The sequence below is a fragment of the Cherax quadricarinatus genome, chromosome 8 (genome assembly GCF_038502225.1).
Source record: "Cherax quadricarinatus isolate ZL_2023a chromosome 8, ASM3850222v1, whole genome shotgun sequence".
NCBI lineage: Eukaryota > Metazoa > Arthropoda > Malacostraca > Decapoda > Parastacidae > Cherax > Cherax quadricarinatus.
The window spans coordinates 16,178,995-16,203,899 of record NC_091299.1 but is presented as its reverse complement, the minus strand read 5'-3'; the positions used below and the strand labels follow the sequence as shown (position 1 = coordinate 16,203,899).

Genomic DNA, 24,905 nt, shown 5'->3' with positions numbered 1-24,905 from the left:
AAATCTTGATAGGGAGTGCAGTAAACTTCTATGGGACGAAATTCGTAAGGCATCTACATACGAAAATGTTGTGCTAATGGGAGATTTCAACTATAGACAGATTGACTGGAGCAATTTGACAGGAAATTTAGAGTCAGGTGACTTTCTTGATACGATCCAGGATTGTTTTTTAAAACAGTTTGTGACAGAGCCAACTAGGGGAAATAACCTCCTTGACTTGGTTCTTGCCAGTAGGGAAACACTAATTAATAATCTTGAGGTTAATGATGAGCTTGGGGAAAGTGATCACAAATCACTCAGTTTTAATATATCATGGAATTCCCCTAATAATGGCAATCAAGTCTCCGTCCCTGACTTTCGCTGGGCTGATTTCATAGGACTGAAAAATTACTTAGGTGGGCTGAACTGGAATGACCTGACTAAGGGTCAGGTAGGTGGTGATGGTTGCCGATATGATGCTTTCCAGGGCATAGTTCTAGCTGCTCAGTCAAATTATGTTCCAAATAGGGAAATCAGATCAAACAAAAATGATCCTAAATGGATGAACAATAGATTAAAATATCTGATTGGTCAAAAGAGAGGCATATATAGGCAAATCAAAAGAGGAGAGGGGCAATTGAGAAATCGATATATTCAGTTAAAGAGAGAAATAAAAAAGGGAATTAGAAAAGCAAAAAGAGATTATGAGGTTAGAGTTGCAAGAGAATCGAAGACTAACCCAAAAGGATTCTTTCAGGTATACAGAAGTAAGATCAGGGACAAGATAGGCCCACTCAAAAGTTCCTCGGGTCAGCTCACTGACAGTGATAAGGAAATGTGTAGAATTTTTAACACATACTTCCTCTCAGTTTTTACACAGGAGGATACCAGCGATATTCCAGTAATGATAAATTATGTAGAACAGGACGATAATAAACTGTGCACTATTAGGGTCACAAGTGACATGGTCCTTAGGCAGATAGATAAATTGAAACCTAACAAGTCCCCAGGCCCTGATGAACTGTATGCAAGGGTTCTAAAGGAATGTAAAGAGGAGCCTAGCACACCTTTGGCTAATCTTTTCAACATATCACTACAAACTGGCATGGTGCCAGATAAGTGGAAAATGGCAAATGTGATACCTATTTTCAAAACAGGTGACAGGTCCTTAGCTTCGAACTATAGACCAATAAGCCTAACCTCCATAGTGGGAAAATTTATGGAATCAATAATTGCCGAGGCAGTTCGTAGCCACCTTGAAAAGCATAAATTAATCAACGAATCTCAGCATGGTTTTACAAAGGGGCGTTCCTGCCTTACGAATTTATTAACTTTTTTCACTAAGGTATTTGAGGAGGTAGATCATGGTAATGAATATGATATTGTGTATATGGACTTCAGTAAGGCTTTTGACAGGGTCCCACATCAGAGACTATTGAGGAAAATTAAAGCACATGGAATAGGAGGAGAAATTTTTTCCTGGATAGAGGCATGGTTGACAAATAGGCAGCAGAGAGTTTGCATAAATGGGGAGAAATCAGAGTGGGGAAGTGTCACGAGCGGTGTTCCACAGGGGTCAGTGTTGGGCCCCCTGCTGTTCACAATCTACATAAACGACATAGATGAGGGCATAAAGAGCGACATCGGCAAGTTTGCCGATGACACCAAAATAGGCCGTCGAATTCATTCTGACGAGGACATTCGAGCACTCCAGGAAGATTTGAATAGACTGATGCAGTGGTCGGAGAAGTGGCAGATGCAGTTTAATATAGACAAATGCAAAGTTCTAAATGTTGGACAGGACAATAACCATGCCACATATAAACTAAATAATGTAGATCTTAATATTACGGATTGCGAAAAAGATTTAGGAGTTCTGGTTAGCAGTAATCTGAAACCAAGACAACAGTGCATAAGTGTTCGCAATAAAGCTAATAGAATCCTTGGTTTCATATCAAGAAGCATAAATAATAGGAGTCCTCAGGTTGTTCTTCAACTCTATACATCCTTGGTTAGGCCTCATTTAGATTATGCTGCACAGTTTTGGTCACCTTATTACAGAATGGATATAAATTCTCTGGAAAATGTACAAAGGAGGATGACAAAGTTGATCCCATGTATCAGAAACCTTCCCTATGAGGATAGACTAAGGGCCCTGAATCTGCACTCTCTAGAAAGACGTAGAATTAGGGGGGATATGATTGAGGTGTATAAATGGAAGACAGGAATAAATAAAGGGGATGTAAATAGTGTGCTGAAAATATCTAGCCTAGACAGGACTCGCAGCAATGGTTTTAAGTTGGAAAAATTCAGATTCAGGAAGGATATAGGAAAGTACTTTTTTGGTAATAGAGTTGTGGATGAGTGGAACAAACTCCATAGTACCGTTATAGAGGCCAGAACGTTGTGTAGCTTTAAAAATAGGTTGGATAAATACATGAGTGGATGTGGGTGGGTGTGAGTTAGACCTGATAGCTTGTGCTACCAGGTCGGTTGCCGTGTTCCTCCCTTAAGTCAATGTGACCTGACCTGACTAGGTTGGGTGCATTGGCTTAAGCCGGTAGGAGACTTGGACCTGCCTCGCATGGGCCAGTAGGCCTTCTGCAGTGTTCCTTCGTTCTTATGTTCTTATGTTCTTATGTTCTTATGTACTGAAGACATACACATTTCAGGGTGAAAAAGCTTACAGGAAGGGAGTTTGCATTTTCCTGTTGTCATATGGGCATGACATTTTCTAGGGTGGTCATAGTTGCACGTCCCGTCTGTTTTTGCAGATTTCCCATGTCTGCAGATACCAAGTGCATAGTATGTGCACAGGCTTGGTTTCCGTTTGCCTTGGGTTTCTGTGACTGTATTCCCTGTTGGTGCATGTTTCCCTGTCTTATTCCTATCCTCCCTAGCACCAACAATGGAGCTCCCACCAGTTGTTTTTGGTAATATATCCTCACTATTGCTAGTGGAGTCCTCTTGTTTGCTATTTCCTGTGGTATTTCTAGTTTGCAATATTGGTTTTATCTTATCTTTGACTACACTTGTTTCCCCACTACGGCTCCTGTCCCCTATGAGGTCATTTATATGTATTCCTTCCTGCGTATAATTCCCGACTACCTGGACAAAATCTCCAGCTTCACCATTACTGTCTCCCAGGACAGCACCTCCAGCTTCACCATTACTGTCTCCCAGGACAGCACCTCCAGCTTCACCATTACTGTCTCCCAGGACAGCACCTCCAGCTTCACCATTACTGTCTCCCAGGACAGCACCTCCAGCTTCACCATTACTGTCTCCCAGGACAGCACCTCCAGCTTCACCATTACTGTCTCCCAGGACAGCACTATCAGCCCCACATTTACTGACTACCAGGACATCACCTCCAGCCTTACAGTTTCTGACTACATGGCCAGTATCAAGGGCAGTACCATTCAGCCCAGACTTTTTATGTTCCCATCTGTTGTAGAAAGCTTCCAGGTTTTCTATGAAAGCAGCTTTGATGTTATCCTCTCTTAATACCCTTGTGATTTTAGTCCACAGATTTTCCTCATTTGGGCATACCCAAAAACACTTCCGTTTTAATACTGCTTGTAGCTAGTTCTTGGATATCTGCACAAGGGGCGTGACACCAATTTCCACAAAAATGACAATTTATCCATATGGAAGCCCATTTGTTTGATTGACCGCAGACTACACAGGGCTTCATAATGATTTGAATGGTTGATTTACTGTAATTCTACTAGCAACCTCTTGAATACTCTATTAATAACCTCCTTAAATGAAGCTCTAGCTATTTGTATTTCTATTTCTAACTGTACTTGTATATTGGACAGCTTACCGTGTACGTTCCTGATTTATATTTATTGTTTGTGTTTGATAAGGGCACCTACAACCCCATCCGTGTGTAAAGGTAGAAAGTTGAAAGTGAACATAGAAAAGAGTAAGGTGATGAGGGTATCAAATGATTTAAATAAAGAAAAATTGGATATCAAATTGGGGAGGAGTATGGAAGAAGTGAATGTTTTCAGATACTTGGGAGTTGACGTGTCGGCGGATGGATTTATGAAGGATGAGGTTAATAATAGAATTGATGAGGGAAAAAATGTGAGTGGTGCATTGAGGCATATGTGGAGACAAAAAACATTATCTATGGAGGCAAAGAAGGGAATGTATGAAAGTATAGTAGTACCAACACTCTTATATGAGTGTGAAGCTTGGGTTGTGAATGGAGCAGTGAGGAGGCAGTGGAGATGCCCTGTCTAAGGGCAATGTGTGGTGTAAATATTATGCAGAAAATTCGGAGTGTGGAAATTAGGAGAAGGTGTGGAGTTAATAAAAGTATTAATCAGAGGGCTGAAGAGGGGTTGTTGAGGTGGTTTGGTCATTTAGAGAGAATGGATCAAAGTAGAATGACATGGAGAGCCTTTAAATCTGTAGGGAAAGGAAGGCAGGGTAGAGGTCGTCCTCGAAAAGGTTGGAAGGAAGGGGTAAGGGAGGTTTTGTGGGCGAGGGGCTTGGACTTCCAGTATGCATGCGTGAGCATGTTCAATAGGAGTGAATGGAGACGAATGGTATTTGGGACCTGACGATCTGTTGGAGTGTGAGCAGGGTAATATTTAGTGAAGGGATTCAGGGAAACCGGTTATTTTTATATAGCCGGACTTGAGTCCTGGAAATGGGAAGTACAATGCCTGCACTTTAAAGGAGGGGTTTGGGATATTGGCAGTTTGGAGGGATATGTTGTGTATCTTTATACGTATTTGCTTATAAACTGTTGTGTTCTGAGCACCTCTGCAAAAACAGTGATTATGTGTGAGTGAGGTGAAAGAGTTGAATGATGATGAAAGTATTTTCTTTTTGGGGATTTTCTTTCTTTTTGGGTCACCCTGCTTCGGTGGGAGACGGCCAACTTGTTAAATAAATAAATAAATAAATATATATATATAAACATATATATATATAAACATATATATATATAAACATATATATATATATATATATATATATATATATATATATATATAAACACTGATCTCTGGCTGAAGGAGACTCGAACCTACGAACCTTGGAACAAGGTATGCAGTGCTTTACCAATCTACCCACACTGGACAATACCTTGGAGTCCAGCTTGCGCTAGACTTTGATCCAAGGCAGCCAGCTTTCAGGGAGAAGGCTTACAGCTTTTCATCTCATCCCCTGCATGCATCAGCATTACTAGAAATATTAACAATGCAAGGAATTCGCAAGAGCAGGCGAAATATACACAAACACTGATCTCTGGCTGAAGGAGACTCATACCTACGAACCTTGGAACAAGGTACGCTGTGCTTTACCAATCTACCCACACTGGACAATACCTTGGAGTCCAGCTTGCGCTAGACTTTGATCCAAGGCAGCCAGCTTTCAGGGAGAAGGCTTACAGCTTTTCATCTCATCCCCTGCATGCATCAGCATTACTAGAGATATTAACAATGCAAGGAATTCGCAAGAGCAGGCGAAATATACACAAACACTGATCTCTGGCTGAAGGAGGTTACCTGGAGGTTATTCCGGGGATCAACGTCCCCGCGGCCCGGTCCATGACCAGGCCTCCCGATGGATCAGGGCCTGATCAACTAGGCTGTTACTGCTGGCCGCACGCAGTGCAAAGTACGAGCCACAGCCGGTTATTTTTATATAGCCGGACTTGAGTCCTGGAAATGGGAAGTACAATGCTTGCACTCTAAAGGAGGGGTTTGGGATATTGGCAGTTTGGAGGGATATGTTGTGTATCTTTATACGTATATGCTTCTAAACTGTTGTGTTCTGAGCACCTCTGCAAAAACAGTGATTATGTGTGATCTCTGGCTGAAGGAGACTCGAACCTACGAACCTTGGAACAAGGTACGCAGTGCTTTACCAATCTACCCACCCTGGACAATACCTTGGAGTCCAGCTTGTGCTAGACTTTGATCCAAGGCAGCCAGCTGTCAGGGAGAAGGCTTACAGCTTTTCATCTCATCCCCTGCATGCATCAGCCTTACTAGAGATATTAACAATGCAAGGAATTCGCAAGAGCAGGCGAAAGATACACAAACACTGAACTCTGGCTGAAGGAGACTCGAACCTACGATCCTTGGAACAAGGTACGCAGTGCTTTACCAATCTACCCACACTGGACAATACCTTGGAGTCCAGCTTGTGCTAGACTTTGATCCAAGGCAGCCAGCTTTCAGGGAGAAGGCTTACAGCTTTTCATCTCATCCCCTGCATGCATCAGCCTTGCTAGAGATATTAACAATGCAAGGAATCCGCAAGAGCAGGCGAAATATACACAAACACTGATCTCTGGCTGAAGGAGACTCGAACCTACGAACCTTGGAACAAGGTCAGATATCAGTGCTATCTTACGGCCCTGCTATCTTATGGCTCTGCTATCTTACGGCTCTGCTAACTTACGATCCTGCTATCTTACGGCTCTGCTATCTTACAGCTCTACTATCCTACGGCTCTGCTAACTTACGGCCCTGCTATCTTACGGCTCTGCTATCTTATGGCTCTGCTATCTTACGGCTCTGCTAACTTACGATCCTGCTATCTTACGGCTCTGCTATCTTACAGCTCTACTATCCTACGGCTCTGCTAACTTACGGCCCTGCTATCTTACGGCTCTGCTATCTTACAGCTCTGCTATCTTACGGCTCTGCTATCTTACGGCTCTGCTATCTTACGGCCCTGCTATCTTACAGTTCTACTATCTTACGGCTCTGCTAACTTACGGCTCTGCTATCTTACGGCCCTGCTATGTTACGGCCCTGCTATGTTACGGCCCTGCTATGTTACGGCCCTGCTATCTTACGGCCCTGCTATCCTATGGCCCTGTTATCTTACGGCCCTGCTATCTTACGGCCCTGCTATCTTACGGCTCTGCTATCTTACGGCCCTGCTATCTTACGGCCCTGCTATCTTACGGCTCTGCTATCTTACGGCCCTGCTATCTTACGACCCTGCTATCTTACGGCCCTGCTATCTTATGGCCCTGCTATCTTACGGCCCTGCTATCTTACGACCCTGCTATCTTACGGTCCTGCTATCTTACGGCTCTGCTATCTTACGACTCTGCAATTTTACGGCTCTGCTATCCTACGGCTCTGCTATCTTACGGCTCTGCTATCTTACGGCTCTGCTACCTTACGGCCCTGCTATCTTACGGCCCTGCTAACTTAAGGCCCTGCTATCTTACGGCCCTGCCATCTTACGGCCGTGCTATCTTACGGTCCTGCTATCTTACGGCTCTGGTATCTTACGGCCCTGGTATCTTACGGCCCTGCTATCTTACGGCTCTGCTATCTTACGGCTATGCTATCTTACGGCCCTGCTATCTTACGGCTCTGCTATCTTACGGCTCTGCTATCTTACGGTCCTGCTATCTTACGGCCCTGCTAACTTACGGCCCTGCTATCTTACGGCCCTGCTATCTTACGGCCCTGCTAACTTACGGCCCTGCTATCTTACGGCCCTGCTATCTTACGGCCCTGCTATCTTACGGCCCTGCTATCTTACGGCCCTGCTATCTTACGGCTCTGTTATCTTACAGCCCTGTTATCTTACGGCCCTGCTATCTTACGACTCTGCTATCTTACGGCCCTGCTATCTTACGGTCCTGCTATCTTACGGCCTTACTATCTGACGGCCCTGCTATCTTACGGCCCTGCTATCTTACGGTCCTGCTATCTTACGACCCTATCTTACGGCTCTGCTATCTTACGGCCCTGCTATCTTATGGCCCTGCTATCTTACGGCCCTGCTATCTTACGGCCCTGCTATCTTACGGCTCTGTTATCTTACAGCCCTGTTATCTTACGGCCCTGCTATCTTACAGCCCTGTTACTTACTGCTATCTTACGGCCCTGGTATCTTACGACTCTGCTATCTTACGGCCCTGCTATCTTACGGCCCTGCTATCTTACGGCCCTGCTATCTTACGGCCGTGCTATCTTACAGTCCTGCTATCTTACGACCCTATCTTACGGCTCTGCTATCTTACGGCCCTGCTATCTTACGGCCCTGCTATCTTACGGCCCTGCTAACTTACGGCCCTGCTATCTTACGGCCCTGCTATCTTACGGCCCTGCTATCTTACGGTCCTGCTATCTTACGGCCCTGCTATCTTACGGCTCTGTTATCTTACAGCCCTGTTATCTTACGGCCCTGCTATCTTACGACTCTGCTATCTTACGGCCCTGCTATCTTACGGCCCTGCTATCTTACGGCCTTACTATCTGACGGCCCTGCTATCTTACGGCCCTGCTATCTTACGGTCTTGCTATCTTACGACCCTATCTTACGGCTCTGCTATCTTACGGCCCTATCTTACGGCCCTGCTATCTTGCGGTCCTGCTATCTTACGGCCCTGCTAACTTACGGCCCTGCTATCTTACGGCCCTGCTAACTTACGGCCCTGCTATCTTACGGCCCTGCTATCTTACGGCCCTGCTAACTTACGGCCCTGCTATCTTACGGCCTTACCATCTTACGGCCCTGCTAACTTACGGCCCTGCTATCTTACGGCCCTGCTATCTTACGGCCCTGCTATCTTACGGCCCTGCTAACTTACGGCCCTGCATTCTTACGACCCTGCTAAATTACGGCCCTCCTAACTTACGGCCCTGCTAACTTACGGCCCTGCTAACTTACGGCCCTGCTAACTTACCGTCCTGCTATCTTACGGCCCTGCTATCTTACGGCCCTGCTAACTTACGGCGCTGCTAACTTACGGCTCTGCTAACTTACGGTCCTGCTAACTTACGGCCCTGCTAACTTACGGCTCTGCTAACTTACGGTCCTGCTAACTTACGGCCCTGCTATCTTACGGCCCTGCTATCTTACGGCCCTGCTAACTTACGGCCCTGCTATCTTACGGACCTGCTAACTTACGGCCCTGCTATCTTACGGCCCTGCTATCTTACGGCCCTGCTGACTTACGGCCCTGCTAACTTACGGCCCTCCTAACTTACGGCCCTGCTAACTTACGGCCCTGCTAACTTACGGCCCTGCTAACTTACGGTCCTGCTATCTTACGGCCCTGCTATCTTACGTCCCTGCTAACTTACGGCGCTGCTAACTTACGGCTCTGCTAACTTACGGTCCTGCTAACTTACGGCCCTGCTAACTTACGGCCCTGCTAACTTACGGCCCTGCTAACTTACGGTCCTGCTATCTTACTGCCCTGCTATCTTACGGCCCTGCTAACTTACGGCCCTGCTATCTTACGGCCCTGCTAACTTACGGCCCTGCTAACTTACGGCCCTGCTAACTTACGGTCCTGCTATCTTACGGCCCTGCTATCTTACGGCCCTGCTAACTTACGGCCCTGTTATCTTACGGCCCTGCTAACTTACGGCCCTGCTAACTTACGGCCCTGCTAACTTACGGCCCTGCTAACTTACGGCCCTGCTAACTTACGGCCCTGCTAACTTACGGCCCTGCTAACTTACGGCCCTGCTATCTTACGGCCCTGCTAACTTACGGCCCTGCTAACTTACGGTCCTGCTATCTTACGGCCCTGCTAACTTACGGCCCTGCTAACTTACGGTCCTGCTATCTTACGGCCCTGCTAACTTACGGCCCTGCTAACTTACGGCCCTGCTAACTTACGGCCCTGCTAACTTACGGCCCTGCTAACTTACGGTCCTGCTATCTTACGGCCCTGCTAACTTACGGCCCTGCTAACTTACGGTCCTGCTATCTTACGGCCCTGCTAACTTACGGCCCTGCTAACTTACGGCCCTGCTAACTTACGGCCCTGCTAACTTACGGCCCTGCTAACTTACGGTCCTGCTATCTTACGGTCCTGCTATCTTACGGCCCTGCTAACTTACGGCCCTGCTAACTTACGGCCCTGCTAACTTACGGCCCTGCTAACTTACGGCCCTGCTAACTTACGGCCCTGCTAACTTACGGCCCTGCTATCTTACGGCCCTGCTAACTTACGGCCCTGCTAACTTACGGCCCTGCTAACTTACGGCCCTGCTAACTTACGGTCCTGCTATCTTACGGTCCTGCTATCTTACGGCCCTGCTAACTTACGGCCCTGCATTCTTACGACCCTGCTAAATTACGGCCCTCCTAACTTACGGCCCTGCTAACTTACGGCCCTGCTAACTTACGGCCCTGCTAACTTACCGTCCTGCTATCTTACGGCCCTGCTATCTTACGGCCCTGCTAACTTACGGCGCTGCTAACTTACGGCTCTGCTAACTTACGGTCCTGCTAACTTACGGCCCTGCTAACTTACGGCTCTGCTAACTTACGGTCCTGCTAACTTACGGCCCTGCTATCTTACGGCCCTGCTATCTTACGGCCCTGCTAACTTACGGCCCTGCTATCTTACGGACCTGCTAACTTACGGCCCTGCTATCTTACGGCCCTGCTATCTTACGGCCCTGCTGACTTACGGCCCTGCTAACTTACGGCCCTCCTAACTTACGGCCCTGCTAACTTACGGCCCTGCTAACTTACGGCCCTGCTAACTTACGGTCCTGCTATCTTACGGCCCTGCTATCTTACGTCCCTGCTAACTTACGGCGCTGCTAACTTACGGCTCTGCTAACTTACGGTCCTGCTAACTTACGGCCCTGCTAACTTACGGCCCTGCTAACTTACGGCCCTGCTAACTTACGGTCCTGCTATCTTACTGCCCTGCTATCTTACGGCCCTGCTAACTTACGGCCCTGCTATCTTACGGCCCTGCTAACTTACGGCCCTGCTAACTTACGGCCCTGCTAACTTACGGTCCTGCTATCTTACGGCCCTGCTATCTTACGGCCCTGCTAACTTACGGCCCTGTTATCTTACGGCCCTGCTAACTTACGGCCCTGCTAACTTACGGCCCTGCTAACTTACGGCCCTGCTAACTTACGGCCCTGCTAACTTACGGCCCTGCTAACTTACGGCCCTTCTAACTTACGGCCCTGCTAACTTACGGCCCTGCTAACTTACGGCCCTGCTAACTTACGGCCCTGCTAACTTACGGCCCTGCTAATTTACGGCCCTGCTAACTTACGGCCCTGCTAACTTACGGTCCTGCTATCTTACGGCCCTGCTAACTTACGGCCCTGCTAACTTACGGCCCTGCTAACTTACCGCCCTGCTAACTTACGACCCTGCTAACTTACGGCCCTGCTAACTTACGGTCCTGCTATCTTACGGCCCTGCTAACTTACGGCCCTGCTAACTTACGGCCCTGCTAACTTACGGCCCTGCTAACTTACGGCCCTGCTAACTTACGGTCCTGCTATCTTACGGTCCTGCTATCTTACGGCCCTGCTAACTTACGGCCCTGCTAACTTACGGCCCTGCTAACTTACGGCCCTGCTAACTTACGGCCCTGCTAACTTACGGCCCTGCTAACTTACGGCCCTGCTATCTTACGGCCCTGCTAACTTACGGCCCTGCTAACTTACGGCCCTGCTAACTTACGGCCCTGCTAACTTACGGCCCTGCTAACTTACGGTCCTGCTATCTTACGGTCCTGCTATCTTACGGCCCTGCTAACTTACGGCCCTGCTAACTTACGGCCCTGCTAACTTACGGCCCTGCTAACTTACGGCCCTGCTAACTTACGGCCCTCCTAACTTACGGCCCTGCTAACTTACGACCCTGCTAACTTACGGTCCTGCTAACTTACGGCCCTGCTAACTTACCGCCCTGCTAACTTACGACCCTGCTAACTTACGGCCCTGCTAACTTACGACCCTGCTAACTTACGGCCCTGCTAACTTACCGCCCTGCTAACTTACGACCCTGCTAACTTACGGCCCTGCTATCTTACGGCCCTGCTAACTTACGGCCCTGCTAACTTACGGCCCTGCTAACTTACCGCCCTGCTAACTTACGAACCTGCTAACTTACCGCCCTGCTAACTTACGGCCCTGCTAACTTACCGCCCTGCTAACTTACGACCCTGCTAACTTACGACCCTGCTAACTTACGGCCCTGCTAACTTACGGCCCTGCTAACTTACGACCCTGCTAACTTACGACCCTGCTAACTTACGACCCTGCTAACTTACCGCCCTGCTAACTTACGGCCCTGCTAACTTACGACCCTGCTAACTTACGGCCCTGCTAACTTACCGCCCTGCTAACTTACGGCCCTGCTAACTTACCGCCCTGCTAACTTACGACCCTGCTAACTTACGACCCTGCTAACTTACGACCCTGCTAACTTACCGCCCTGCTAACTTACGGCCCTGCTAACTTACGACCCTGCTAACTTACGGCCCTGCTAACTTACCGCCCTGCTAACTTACGACCCTGCTAACTTACGGCCCTGCTATCTTACGGCCCTGCTAACTTACGGCCCTGCTAACTTACGGCCCTGCTAACTTACCGCCCTGCTAACTTACGACCCTGCTAACTTACCGCCCTGCTAACTTACCGCCCTGCTAACTTACCGCCCTGCTAACCTACGACCCTGCTAACTTACCGCCCTGCTAACTTACGACCCTGCTAACTTACCGCCCTGCTAATTTACGACCCTGCTAACTTACGACCCTGCTAACTTACGGCCCTGCTAACTTACGGCCCTGCTAACTTACGACCCTGCTAACTTACGGCCCTGCTAACTTACGGCCCTGCTAACTTACGACCCTGCTAACTTACGACCCTGCTAACTTACGGCCCTGCTAACTTACGACCCTGCTAACTTACGACCCTGCTAACTTACGGTCCTGCCAACTTCAGACTCAGTAGAAAAAGTTAACTCTCTGTACTTATTTGCCTTATTTTTCCTCATTTCATATTGTATTTTTTTTATCTGGTGTGTTACTGTTTCTGTTAATTTAATCATTAACAAACACTTTATTAATCAGGCGCAAATTTCATATCTCTTGTTTGTAAAAAGGGCGGAGGACACATTGTTCTCCAGTTATCTATAGTATCTCTACTTTTCAGTGGGTTTCTGTACACTTCCTCTCCTATCTTTCAATCCAATAAATTAATAAAAGATATATATGCATTTGTCCCTCGAGACTTTTTTCATGTATAGATGAGATTTTTCCTGCGTTCTGGAGAGTATAATAATAATAATAATAATAATAATAATAATAATAATAATAATATCTTTATTTTCTACAAGTACATGTACAAGGTATACAGACCATAGCTGACATCAATGACATGCTACTGTATAGAAAGCCGCTTGTTATGCTGAGCATTTCGGGCAAATTAGGTCAGTTTTGTCCCAGGATGCCACCCACACCAGTCGACTAGCACCCACGTACCCATTTTATCAAATCAATCAAATCAAAGTTTATTCTCTATAAGGATTACAATGCAGGGTTTTCAGATTTTGGTTATTGTGTGGTTTACATGTAGTAAAATAATTACAGAGGGGGCCACTATTACACCTAGCAAGGCTAGGCATTTCGGGCAAACTTAGATTAATTCTTAACCCTAAATTATAACAAATTGTGGAGTAAGTTAACTAAATACTAAGTGACTAAATACTAAGTGACAAATACTAGTTTGTGAGTTTAGCAATGTGAATGCTTTTGTTTTCGCACAATACATAGTTTCTATATTGGAGTATCATAGGCAACTTATGACTAGTTTGGAATCATTATTTTAAGATTAGGATGCGTATTTCTGTGCTTATAGTCAAATGGGTGAGTGAGTGAGTGTAAATGTGTACCACCAGTTGGTTTTATGTAGTTAGTTGACGGGGTGTATCAGGGAGATAAGATGTTTTCTAACAGTAGTTTTGAAGGTGATGAATGTGTCTGCTGTTCTAGAGTTTTCAGGTAGAGTGTTCCAGATTTTAGGGCCTTTGACATACATTGAGTTTTTGTAAAGGTTTAGTCGGACACGGGGAATGTCGTAGAGATGTTTGTGTCTGGTGTTATGCCTGTGGGTCCTATCACAACTATCAAGAAAGCATTTTAGGTCAAGGTTAATATTGGAATTTAAGGTCCTGTAGATGTAGATTGCACAGTAGTAAGTGTGGATGTTCTGAACAGGGAGTAAGTTTAGATCTATGAAGAGTGGGGGGGGGGTGTTGCCAGGGATGGGAATTAGTGATTATTCTTATTGCAGCTTTTTGTTGAGTTATTATTGGCTTTAAGTGTATTGCTGCAGTTGATCCCAAGCACAAATAACATACGTGAGGTATGGATAAATGAGTGAATGGTATAGTGTGAGAAGGGCATTTTGCGGCATGTAGTATCGTATCTTGGAGAGGATCCCATCTGTTTTGGATACTTTTTTTGATATGTGTTGGATATGGGTGCTGAAATTCAGGTTGTTGTCGAGGTATAGGTCTAGAAATTTGCCCTCATTATGTCTGGCAATTAGAGTGTTGTCGATCTTAATATTAAGTTGCGCAGCACCTGCTCTGCTACCAAACATGAAAGGAAACACGTCCAATGTTTCTACCCTTGCTGGGAATCGAACCACAGTGCATTGAAACTGTCCCAACAGTTTTTATATTCTACTGAGTTTATACGTTACATTACACCCCCTCCCAGTGAACAAACTATGAGAAGGCTGAGGTGGAAGAAGTGAAGGTACTGACCTGACGTGTGTGTACCAGGAGGAAGAATGTGGTCACAAGCACCAGGACCGGTGGAAGAACAGCCATGATAAGACCAATGGTCTCATACATCTTTTCCCTGGAGGTCTCCAGATGTATCTTATTCCAATTTACTGGACCACTTACGCCCTCAATGGACGCCCACATAATCAGTACCTATAACAAGAAAGACCATCTCCGAGTTAGAAGAATCATGATAATGAAAAATAAGCATTGGAGCACGACATGTTGATAATAAAACGGTACAAGCTACAAAATTAAAATGAAAAATCCAAATACTTCAATGTAGAAATCGATGTGATAGAAATCTTAAAAAAAAAAAAATAAAAAAATAAATTTAACTGCATACAACCCACCATTTAATAACAAGCCGTGAAGACCCTCAAAAGAGCCAAAAAATTGTGAGAGAGCAATTTGAGAGTGAGGCGGAGATAAATGTTATAAAATACAGATATGATGAAAAAAGAGATACAGGTGCAGTATAATACAATCCTTCAGTGACGATGTTTCAGCCACATGGTGGGCTTTATCAAATCACAAACAGATCCGATTTTCTGACTTGACAAAGCCCATTGTGTGGGCGAAACGTCGCCAGTAAAAGATCGCATTATACAGCATTTTGTCTCCTTTTTTTCCCCCATGTTTACCTGGAGTTTACCTGGAGAGAGTTCCGGGGATGAACACCCCCACAGCCTGGTCTGTGATCAGGCCTCATGATGGATCAGGGCCTGATCAACCAGGGTGTTACTGCTGGCTGCGCGCAATCCAACATACTAGCCACAGTCCGGTTGGTAACATTATTAACAAAAGTGGTGATCCGAATAACAGAATTTCAGTAGAACAACCAGGGATCTTAGACCTCATAAACAATAATCACAACGGATATAACAAATACAATTTGCCAGAGGGATACCCGAGTGAAAAAGAAAATGGAAAGAGAGAGAGAGGAGTGGCGCTTCTTACACAAAACCACTGGAGAAATGAGAACTTTAAAAACTTGAACACACGGAAATGGAATAAAACTGTTGCAGGAATATTTAAGATAGGAGGACCGAAGATAATAATAACAGAGGTATAGAGATACCTACCGAACATAGGAAGGCCGAGGATGTATTACTAGGAAAACAACAGACCAACAATAAAAATCTCATTGATGACAGCACAGAGAGCAATGAGGACAGAGGCAAAGCTACTGATTTTAGGGACTTCAAACTATTTTTTTTAACAAATGGGACCTCCCTCATAGCAAGAGGGCCAGGAACGTGGAGAGCAAAGCCAATGAGGCATGAATGGAAAAGTTGGAGCCAACAAATGAGTAAAGGTACAAAAGAGAAATGAGAAAAGACCTGGCAAAATTTGACCTGATGGTCACTAAACGGATCAGATACAGGAAAAAAACAATGACCACTGAGGGACTGGAGAGACAAATGGAATGCAAGGACACAAACTCAAACTACAGGAGACTATCCTTATATAAGAAATATCTAAGATAAATTCACCGTGAAAGGGAAATGGAAACAAAGGCAACCCAGATGACAGAAAGACTAGACACAAAGTGAGGTAAGATCAAATATACATTTATACCCGATGTGCGTGGAGATACGAAACAGAAAGTTTGTGGTTAAACCTGGGCTGCAGGGATGCCGAAACAAGGAGCAAAATAGAAGACAGATGGATAGAAGAAAGATGGGAAGCAGATGAGTTAGGAATGACTGTGAATGGGTATAAATGGTAGTTAAGGGGATATTTGAAAATGGTAGAGCATGAAAGGCTGTACAACAGCTATGTTGTCTACTGTGAGTGACAACATAGAAACATAAAGGGAAACCCCCCAAAAAATAAGGAAGGTATTCATAAAAGAATAAGAGTAGGAAATGTGTACCGAGGATATATACAGTGGAACCCCGGATTTTGTCCGCACCAGATATTATAGGATTCGGATTTCGACCACTGTTTTCGGCGAAATTTTGCTCCAGATTTCGTACCTCGTCCCGGAAATCGTCCATATCAGACGCATCCGCCCACCCAGGATACATGTCTCAGTCTGGCTCTGTCACTGGTTGAATGAGCATTCATCCGAAAATTTCGTAATAATCCATTGTTTTTTGTGCTTGTTTATTGAGTGCGACTGTGAAATAAGCCACCATGGGCCCAAAGAAAGATCCTAGTGCCAGCCCTTTGGTAAAGGTGAGAAACATGATAGAATTCAAGAAAGAGATTGTAGAGAAAATACGAAGGTGGTGTACGTGTGGCTGAGCTCGCCAGGATGTATGGCAAGTCCAAATGAACAATCAGTTCCATTCTGGCAAAAAAAGTAGAAATCAAGGAAGCTGAGGTTGCAAAAGGGGTAAATATACTAACGAAACAGAGATCACAAATAATCGAAGATGTGGAGACGTTGTTGTTGGTGTGGATCAACGGAAAACAGTTAGTGGGAGATAGTGTTGTGGAGTCGATCATTTGCGAAAAGGCAAGGCAGTTGCATGTGGATCTCGTAAAATGCCTGGAACGAGTGCTGCTGTTAGTGAATTTAAGGCCAGCAGAGGCTGGTTCGACAGATTCAAGAAGCGTAGTGGCATGCACAGTGTGGTAAGGCATGGCGAGACTGAAAGTTCGGACAAACGTGGGGCCGATGAATTCATTGATGAATTCAAGGAGTACATAGAGGCTGGAAGATTCGTCCCCCAACAAGTCTTCAGTTGTGACGAAACAGGCCTCTTTTCAGAGAAAATCTCAAAGAGGACCTACATCACACAGGAAGAAAAGGCACTGCCAGGACACAAGCCTATAAAGGATAGGCTAACTCTTTTGTTCTGTGGTAACTCTAGTGGGGATTTCAAAGTGAAGCCTTTACTGGTGTATCACTCTGAAAATCCCAGTGTTCAAGAAAAACAATGTCATCAAGAGTACATTGTATGTGATGTAGGAAGCTAATAATAAGGCACGGGTTACAAGGGAAATTTTCATTGACTGGGTCCATGAAGTGTTTGGCCCGTGTGTGAAAAAATACCTCCTGGAAAATAAATTGCCACTCAAGTGCCTCCTGGTACTGGACAATGCTCCTGCTCATCCTCCAGATTTGGAAGACCAATTGTTTGGGAACTTCAGTTTTATAACAGTGAAGTTCTTGCCTCCTAACACCACTCCTCTCATCCAGCCCATGGATGAGAAATGACCAGCAGGTCATTTCTAACTTCAAGAAACTCTACACGAAAGCAATGTTTCAAAGGTGCTTTGAAGTGACCTCGGACACTGAATCGACCCTAAGAGAGTTCTGGAGGAATCACTTCATTATCCTCCAGTGCATAAGCCTTATAAGTAAGACTTGGCAGAGGTGACTTCCAGGACTTTGAACTTTGCACACACACACGAGGGCGCACACACACACACACACACATGAGGGTGCACACACACACATGAGGGTGCACACACACATATGAGGGTGCACACACACACACATGAGGGCGCACACACACATGAGGGCGCACGCACACACGAGGGTGCATGCACACACACACATGAGGACGTGCACACACACACACATGAGGGCGCACGCACACACATGAGGGCGCATGCACACACACGAGGGCGCACGCACACACACATGAGGGTGCACGCACACACATGAGGGCGCACGCACGCACACACATGAGGGCCCACACACACATGAGGGCGTGCACACACACATGAGGGAGCATGCACACACACACACATGAGGGTGCACACACACACATGAGGGCGCACACACACACGAGGGCGCACACACACACATGAGGGTGCACACACACACACACACATGAGGGAGCACACATGCACACATGAGGGCACACACACACACATGAGGGTGCACACACACACATGAGGGCGCACACACACATGAGGTCGCACGCACGCACACACACATGAGGGCACACACAAACACATGAGGGTGCACACACACACATGAGGGCTCACATACACACATGAGGGTGCACGCACACACATGAGGACACACACACGCACATGAGGGCGCGTGGGTCCGTGGGTGCAGACGTGGGCACACAAGGCTCCGAGAATCCTAGTGTTTTTAAGGGTGCAGTGACTGCTAACAGTAATCAGTGGTAGTGACATCGTCAGTGAGCAATAATACGAGTGATAACTAAAGTTATTAGTTAGAAAAAGTCGTGAGAAAGCCTGAAATTATCCATTATCCAAAATTATCCAAACGTTTTGGTCTACTAGGCAGCGGTAGGCCTGAAGCAGTGATGTCACGACAAGTTGTGTGCCATTATACATATAAAGTGAAGTGTATATAATGTGAAGCGTATACTATCATAAGTGAAAAGTGAAATCGCGTGAGGAACGAGGGATGTATGAACACATGTGGTTATAATCATCACAGATGAAGGATCTCCAAAATAGGGATTTAGGCTACGTACGACGACTACGTCATCAGCATCTGGCAACTTGGTACGACCGTTGCCAGCGCAAGTATCACCTATATTGTGGTTTGCATGTCGCAGGTTTGGCTTGGCTTGGCCTTGCATCGCTGTTAGATACTGGTCACTCACTCCTGCAAGCTATTACAGTAGTTATTAGTAGTAAGAACACTTAGGAAGCTAGGAAGTCCTCTCTAAACGTGAACAAGGAATAGAATAATAACAGCAATAATTGATACTTAAATCCAGAAAGGACAATAAGCGAAGAGTGTAGCATTTCTAGGAAAGACAAAACAGAGAGGTATAACGTATCTACCCCCCCTCCTAACCATCCCTCCCTAACACACACACACAAGGGCAGACACTTATCGAAGCTTTAGACCCTAGTAGCAATTATTGCTTTTTATAACCCAGAATTACTGGTATGTATTAACAGTATCTCCCCGCATACCTACCCCATACACACATACACACACACACATACACACACACACATACACACACACATGCACACACATACATACACACACACACACATACACACACACATACACACACACACACACACACACACACACACACACACACACACACACACACACACACACACACACACACACACACACACACACACACACACACACATATACACATACACACACACACACACACACACACACACACACACCCACACACACACACACACACACACACACACACACACACACACACACACATATCCAGACACACACATACTCCCCCCTCACCACCGACATCTCACTACTTCCCCTGATCCATCCCCTCCCTCGATCACCCTCCCCTCCCCCGTTCACCCCAAACCCTCCCCACCCCTCCCCACTCAGCTGCCAAATAGCCACAGTTCCTCCACTACTTCCCCCCCCCCACACTCTGACACACACACTACTAACCTAACATACAGAACTACATAGGTTTCCCACTCTGAGGCAATCAGGATAAAACAAAAATGGGTTGCCAGAGAGCAACAAGAAAAACCAAGGGACAGGAGGAGGAAAATGCAAAGGAAGATTGGGCAGCAGAGCTCATAAAAAGGGATCATGAATGGGAAAAGAAACTAGAAGAACTTAGCATGAGAATGGAAGAGAGGATAGATATGGAAAGCAGGAAGTGGGAGGTGCATGTCAAAGCAGCAGAGGCCAGGATACAGAGTTTAGAAGAGGAACTGAAAAATCTGAAACAGCCTAAAGAACTAAAGAACATTTTGGGATTGACAACAGAGACTGCTACCTCAGCCACAAATAAGGGGACTGTAGGGAAAGAAGGGGCACAACTGCATGGAGATGCTCTATCAGAGGAGACTGTAGCAAATGAAAGAGCTAAGCTTTATGTGGAGGCCCTAACAGACAACAACAGAGCCCAAGGAAAGCCGAGAAGGGAAAATGACAGGCCACTGAGCCCAAGTACATTAGCCAGTGAAACTGATGAAAGGAAAGCTGCAGTGGAGGAAACCAAATTAAATGAGGGGATACACAGGGATATGCAGTGGGAGAATGAAAGGGTGAGGTCAGTCTTTGTGTATGGGCTCCAGGAAGTTGAAGGGGAAACATATGAAGCAAGAAAACAAGGGGAAAAAAAAGCAATTGAAAGCATCATGAAAGCAATAGGAGAAGACGATATGACCCAGCTGGAAAATTTTCGGAGAATAGGGGGGTTTGTAAAAAAAAAGAACCCGGCCAGTGAGAGTGACCTTCAAGGCAGAAGCGACTCGGACCAGGATACTGCAGGAGAAAGCACGATTAAGGGACATGACGGCATACAGGAGGGTGTATCTCGACCGCGACAGAACACAAGAAGAAAGGTAGAAATTGAGAGAGATGGTACAAAGGCGAAAGGAGGAAAGAGAGGGGATGGAGAAGACAGACAGGAGATCCCAGACCCAGGAAGAAGATCTAATACAGCCTCCCTCACAACTTTCTATAGAAGCCTCCCAACCAGGTCAACCCCAGTGCAACCAAACACTCTAAATCAAAACACCCATGCCACATCCAATGCCCCCACCCACTACATTACAAACTTCACCCCCACAGCAACAACCCATAGTTCCTTACCAGGTCTCCCACTTCCCCAACCCCAATATACTTCCCAGACCACAGTCTTAGAAAAGAAGTTGAAGGTGTGGTATACAAATGCAGTTGGAATAACAAACAAGTATGAGGAGTGGCACGAAAGAATCAAAGAGACATCCCCAGACATAATAGCACTCACAGAAACAAAACTCACCAGAATAATAACAGATTCAATCTTTCCATCCGGATATCAAATCTTCAGGAAAGACAGAGGGAGGAGAGGGGGAGGAGGAGTTGCACTGCTCATTAAAAACCAGTGGGGTTTTGAGAAAATGGAAGGAATGGATGGCATGGGCGAAAGGGACTACTTAGTAGGAACAATCCAGTCTGAGGGACATAAGGTGATAATTGCAGTAATGTACAACCCACCACAGAACTGCAGGAGGCCAAGAGAAGAATACGATGAGAGCAACAGAGCAATGATCAACACACTAGCCGAGGTGACCAAGAGAGCACACATGGGGGGAGCAAAGTTACTAGTTATGGGTGATTTCAATCACAAGGAGATTGACTGGGAAAACCTGGAGCCCCATGGGGGTCCCGAAACATGGAGAGCCAAGATGATGGATGTGGTACTGGAGAACCTCATGCATCAACATGTTAGACACTACCAGAGAGAGAGGAGAGGATGAACCAGCAAGGTTGGACCTTGTATTCACCATGAGTAGTTCGGACATCGAGGGTATCATGTATGAAAGGCCCCTGGGAGCTAGTGATCATGTGGTTCTGTGCTTCGACTACATAGTTGAGCTCCAAGTGGAGAGAGTAGCAGGAATAGGCTGGGAAAAACCAAACTACAAAAGGGGGAACTACTCAGGCATGAGGAACTTCCTTCAAGACATTCAGTGGGAGAGGGAACTGACAGGAAAACCAGTACAAGAAATGATGGACTATGTAGCAACAAAATGCAAGGAGGCAGAGGAGAGGTTTGTTCCCAAGGGAAACAGAAATAATGGGAAGAACAGAACGAGTCCTTGGTTCACCCAAAGGTGTAGGGAGGCAAAAACTAGGTGTACTAGAGAATGGAAAAGGTACAGAAGACAGAGAACTCAGGAAAATAAAGAAATCAGCCGAAGAGCCAGAAACGAATATGCACAGATAAGAAGGGAGGCTCAGAGACAATATGAAAATGACATAGCATCAAAAGTAAAGACTGACCCGAAGCTGTTGTACAGCCACATCAGGAGGAAAACAACAGTCAAGGACCAGGTAATCAGACTGAGGAAGGGTGATGGGGAATTCACAAGAAACGACCGAGAGGTATGTCAGGAGCTCAACACAAGATTTAAAGAGGTATTTACAGTGGAAACCAGTAGGACTCCAAGAAATCAGAACAGGGGGGCACACCAGCAAGTGCTGGATGAGGTACATATAACCAAGGAGGAGGTGAAGAAGCTGCTATGCGAACTTGACACCTCAAAGGCGGTGGGACCAGACAACATCTCTCCATGGGTCCTTAAAGAGGGAGCAGAGATATTGTGTGAGCCATTAACAAAGATCTTCAACACATCATTTGAAACTGGGCAACTCCCTGAGGTATGGAAAATGGCCAATGTAGTCCCAATTTTTTAAAAGGGAGACAGACATGAGGCACTAAACTACAGACCTGTATCTCTAACGTGTATAGTATGCAAGGTCATGGAGAAGATCATCAGGAGGAGAGTGGTGGGGCACCTGGAAAGAAACAAGTGTATAATTGACAACCAGCACGGTTTCAGGGAAGGAAAATCCTGTGTCACAAACCTACTAGAGTTTTATGACAAGGTGACAGAAGTAAGACAAGAGAGAGAGGGGTGGATCGACTGCGTATTTTTGGACTGCAAGAAGGCTTTCGACACAGTTCCTCACAAGAGGTTACTGCAAAAGCTAGAGGACCAGGCACACATAACAGGAAAGGCACTGCAATGGATCAGAGAATATCTGACAGGGAGGAAACAACGAGTCATGGTACGCGACGAGGTGTCAGAGTGGGCGCCTGTGACAAGCGGGGTTCCACAGGGGTCAGTCCTAGGACCTGTGCTGTTCTTGGTATACGTGAACGACATAACGGAAGGGATAGACTCAGAAGTGTCCTTGTTTGCAGACGATGTGAAGTTAATGAGAAGAATCGAATCGGACGAGGATCAGGCAGGACTACAAAGAGATCTGGACAGGCTACAAGCCTGGTCCAGCAACTGGCTCCTTGAATTTAACCCTGCCAAATGCAAAGTCATGAAGATTGGGGAAGGGCAAAGAAGACCGCAGACACAATATAGTTTAGATGGCCAAAGACTGCAAACCTCACTAAAGGAAAAAGATCTGGGGGTGAGTATAACACCGAGCATATCTCCTGAGGCGCACATCAATCAGATAACTGCTGCAGCATACGGGCACCTGGCAAACCTACGGATAGCGTTCCGATACCTCAGTAAGGATTCGTTTAAGACTCTGTACACCATCTACGTCAGGCCCATACTGGAGTATGCAGCACCAGTTTGGAATCCACACCTAGTCAAGCACGTCAAGAAATTAGAGAAAGTGCAAAGGTTTGCAACAAGACTAGTCCCAGAGCTACGGGGATTGTCCTATGAAGAAAGGTTGAGGGAAATCGGCCTGACGACACTGGAGGCCAGGAGGGTCAGGGGAGACATGATAACGACATATAAAATACTGCGCGGAATAGACGAGGTGGACAAAGACGGGATGTTCCAGAGATGGGACACAGACACAAGAGGTCACAATTGGAAGTTGAAGACTCAGATGAATCAAAGGGATGTTAGGAAGTATTTCTTCAGTCATAGAGTAGTCAGGCCATGGAATAGCCTAGAAAGTGATGTGGTGGAGGCAGGAACCATACATAGTTTTAAGGCGAGGTATGATAGAGCTCATGGGGCAGGGAGAGAGAGGACCTAGTAGCAATCAGCGAAGAGGCGGGGTCAGGAGCTGTGACTCGACCCCTGCAACCACAAATAGGTGAGTACAAATAGGTGAGTACACACACACATACACACACACACACCAAAAAAAAAAAAAAAAAAAAAAAAAAAAAAAAAAAAAATGGGTGGCCTTAGAGGACGGAAAACCAGAGATCTGGTAGACGAACCATCGAGGAAAGACTGGGAGTTAGAGCTCCAAAAAAGGGAGGAAGAGTGGGGAAGGAAGATAGTAGAGCTTGGTAAGAAAATGGAGGAGCGGATAGCTGAAGAGTGCAGGAAGTGGGAAGTACAGGTCTTAGTAGCAGAAGCTAGGATACAGTGCTTAGAAGAGAAACTGCAAAGCCTGAAACAGATTAGAGAGACAAATGACAATTCAGATGTGACATCAGGAAATTCGAAGTCAGGCGCAGACAAGGGGATGGTAAGCAACAACGGAGACATGCCGTACACGAAGGCCCTATCAGACCCACGTGGGGCCAGGGAAAAGACGATGAGCACACTAAGATCAAACGACAGGTCCGAAGACAATGAAGGTTTGCTATATGCAGAGATTCTAACAGCCAACTGCAGTAGCAAGGGACAGCTGGTCAGGAAAGACAGTTCACTGAGAATAGAAGTTTCAGATATGACAGGGACTGAAGGCAAGAACATGTCAATGGAAGGAAATAAAATGCCTCAGAGGAAGCAGATGGAGACTCAGTGGGAGGAGGAAAGGGCGAGGTCAGTTTTTGTGTACAGGCTCCAAGAAGCCAAGGGGGCCAACTTTGAAGAAATAAAACAGGAGGAGAAAAAAATGATTGAAGGCATCATGAAAACAATAGGGGAGGGCAATATGACCCAGGTGACAAATTTTCAGAGAATTGGGTGGTTTGCGAGTGGAAGGATACGGCCTGTGAGAGTAACTTTCAAGGAAGAATCAGTTCGAA

General features: G+C 46.1%; 1 protein-coding gene across 1 annotated transcript in view; it reads right to left on the bottom strand.

Moving 5' to 3' along the window:
- LOC128685386 (sodium-dependent noradrenaline transporter) overlaps positions 1 to 24,905 on the bottom strand; it is a 136,072-nt gene that overhangs the window by 10,194 nt on the left and 100,973 nt on the right. Inside the window, exon 12 of the mRNA XM_053771901.2 lies at positions 14,524 to 14,697. Coding sequence (XP_053627876.2) covers positions 14,524 to 14,697 — 174 coding nt within the window. The remainder of the gene's footprint in view (positions 1 to 14,523; positions 14,698 to 24,905) is intronic.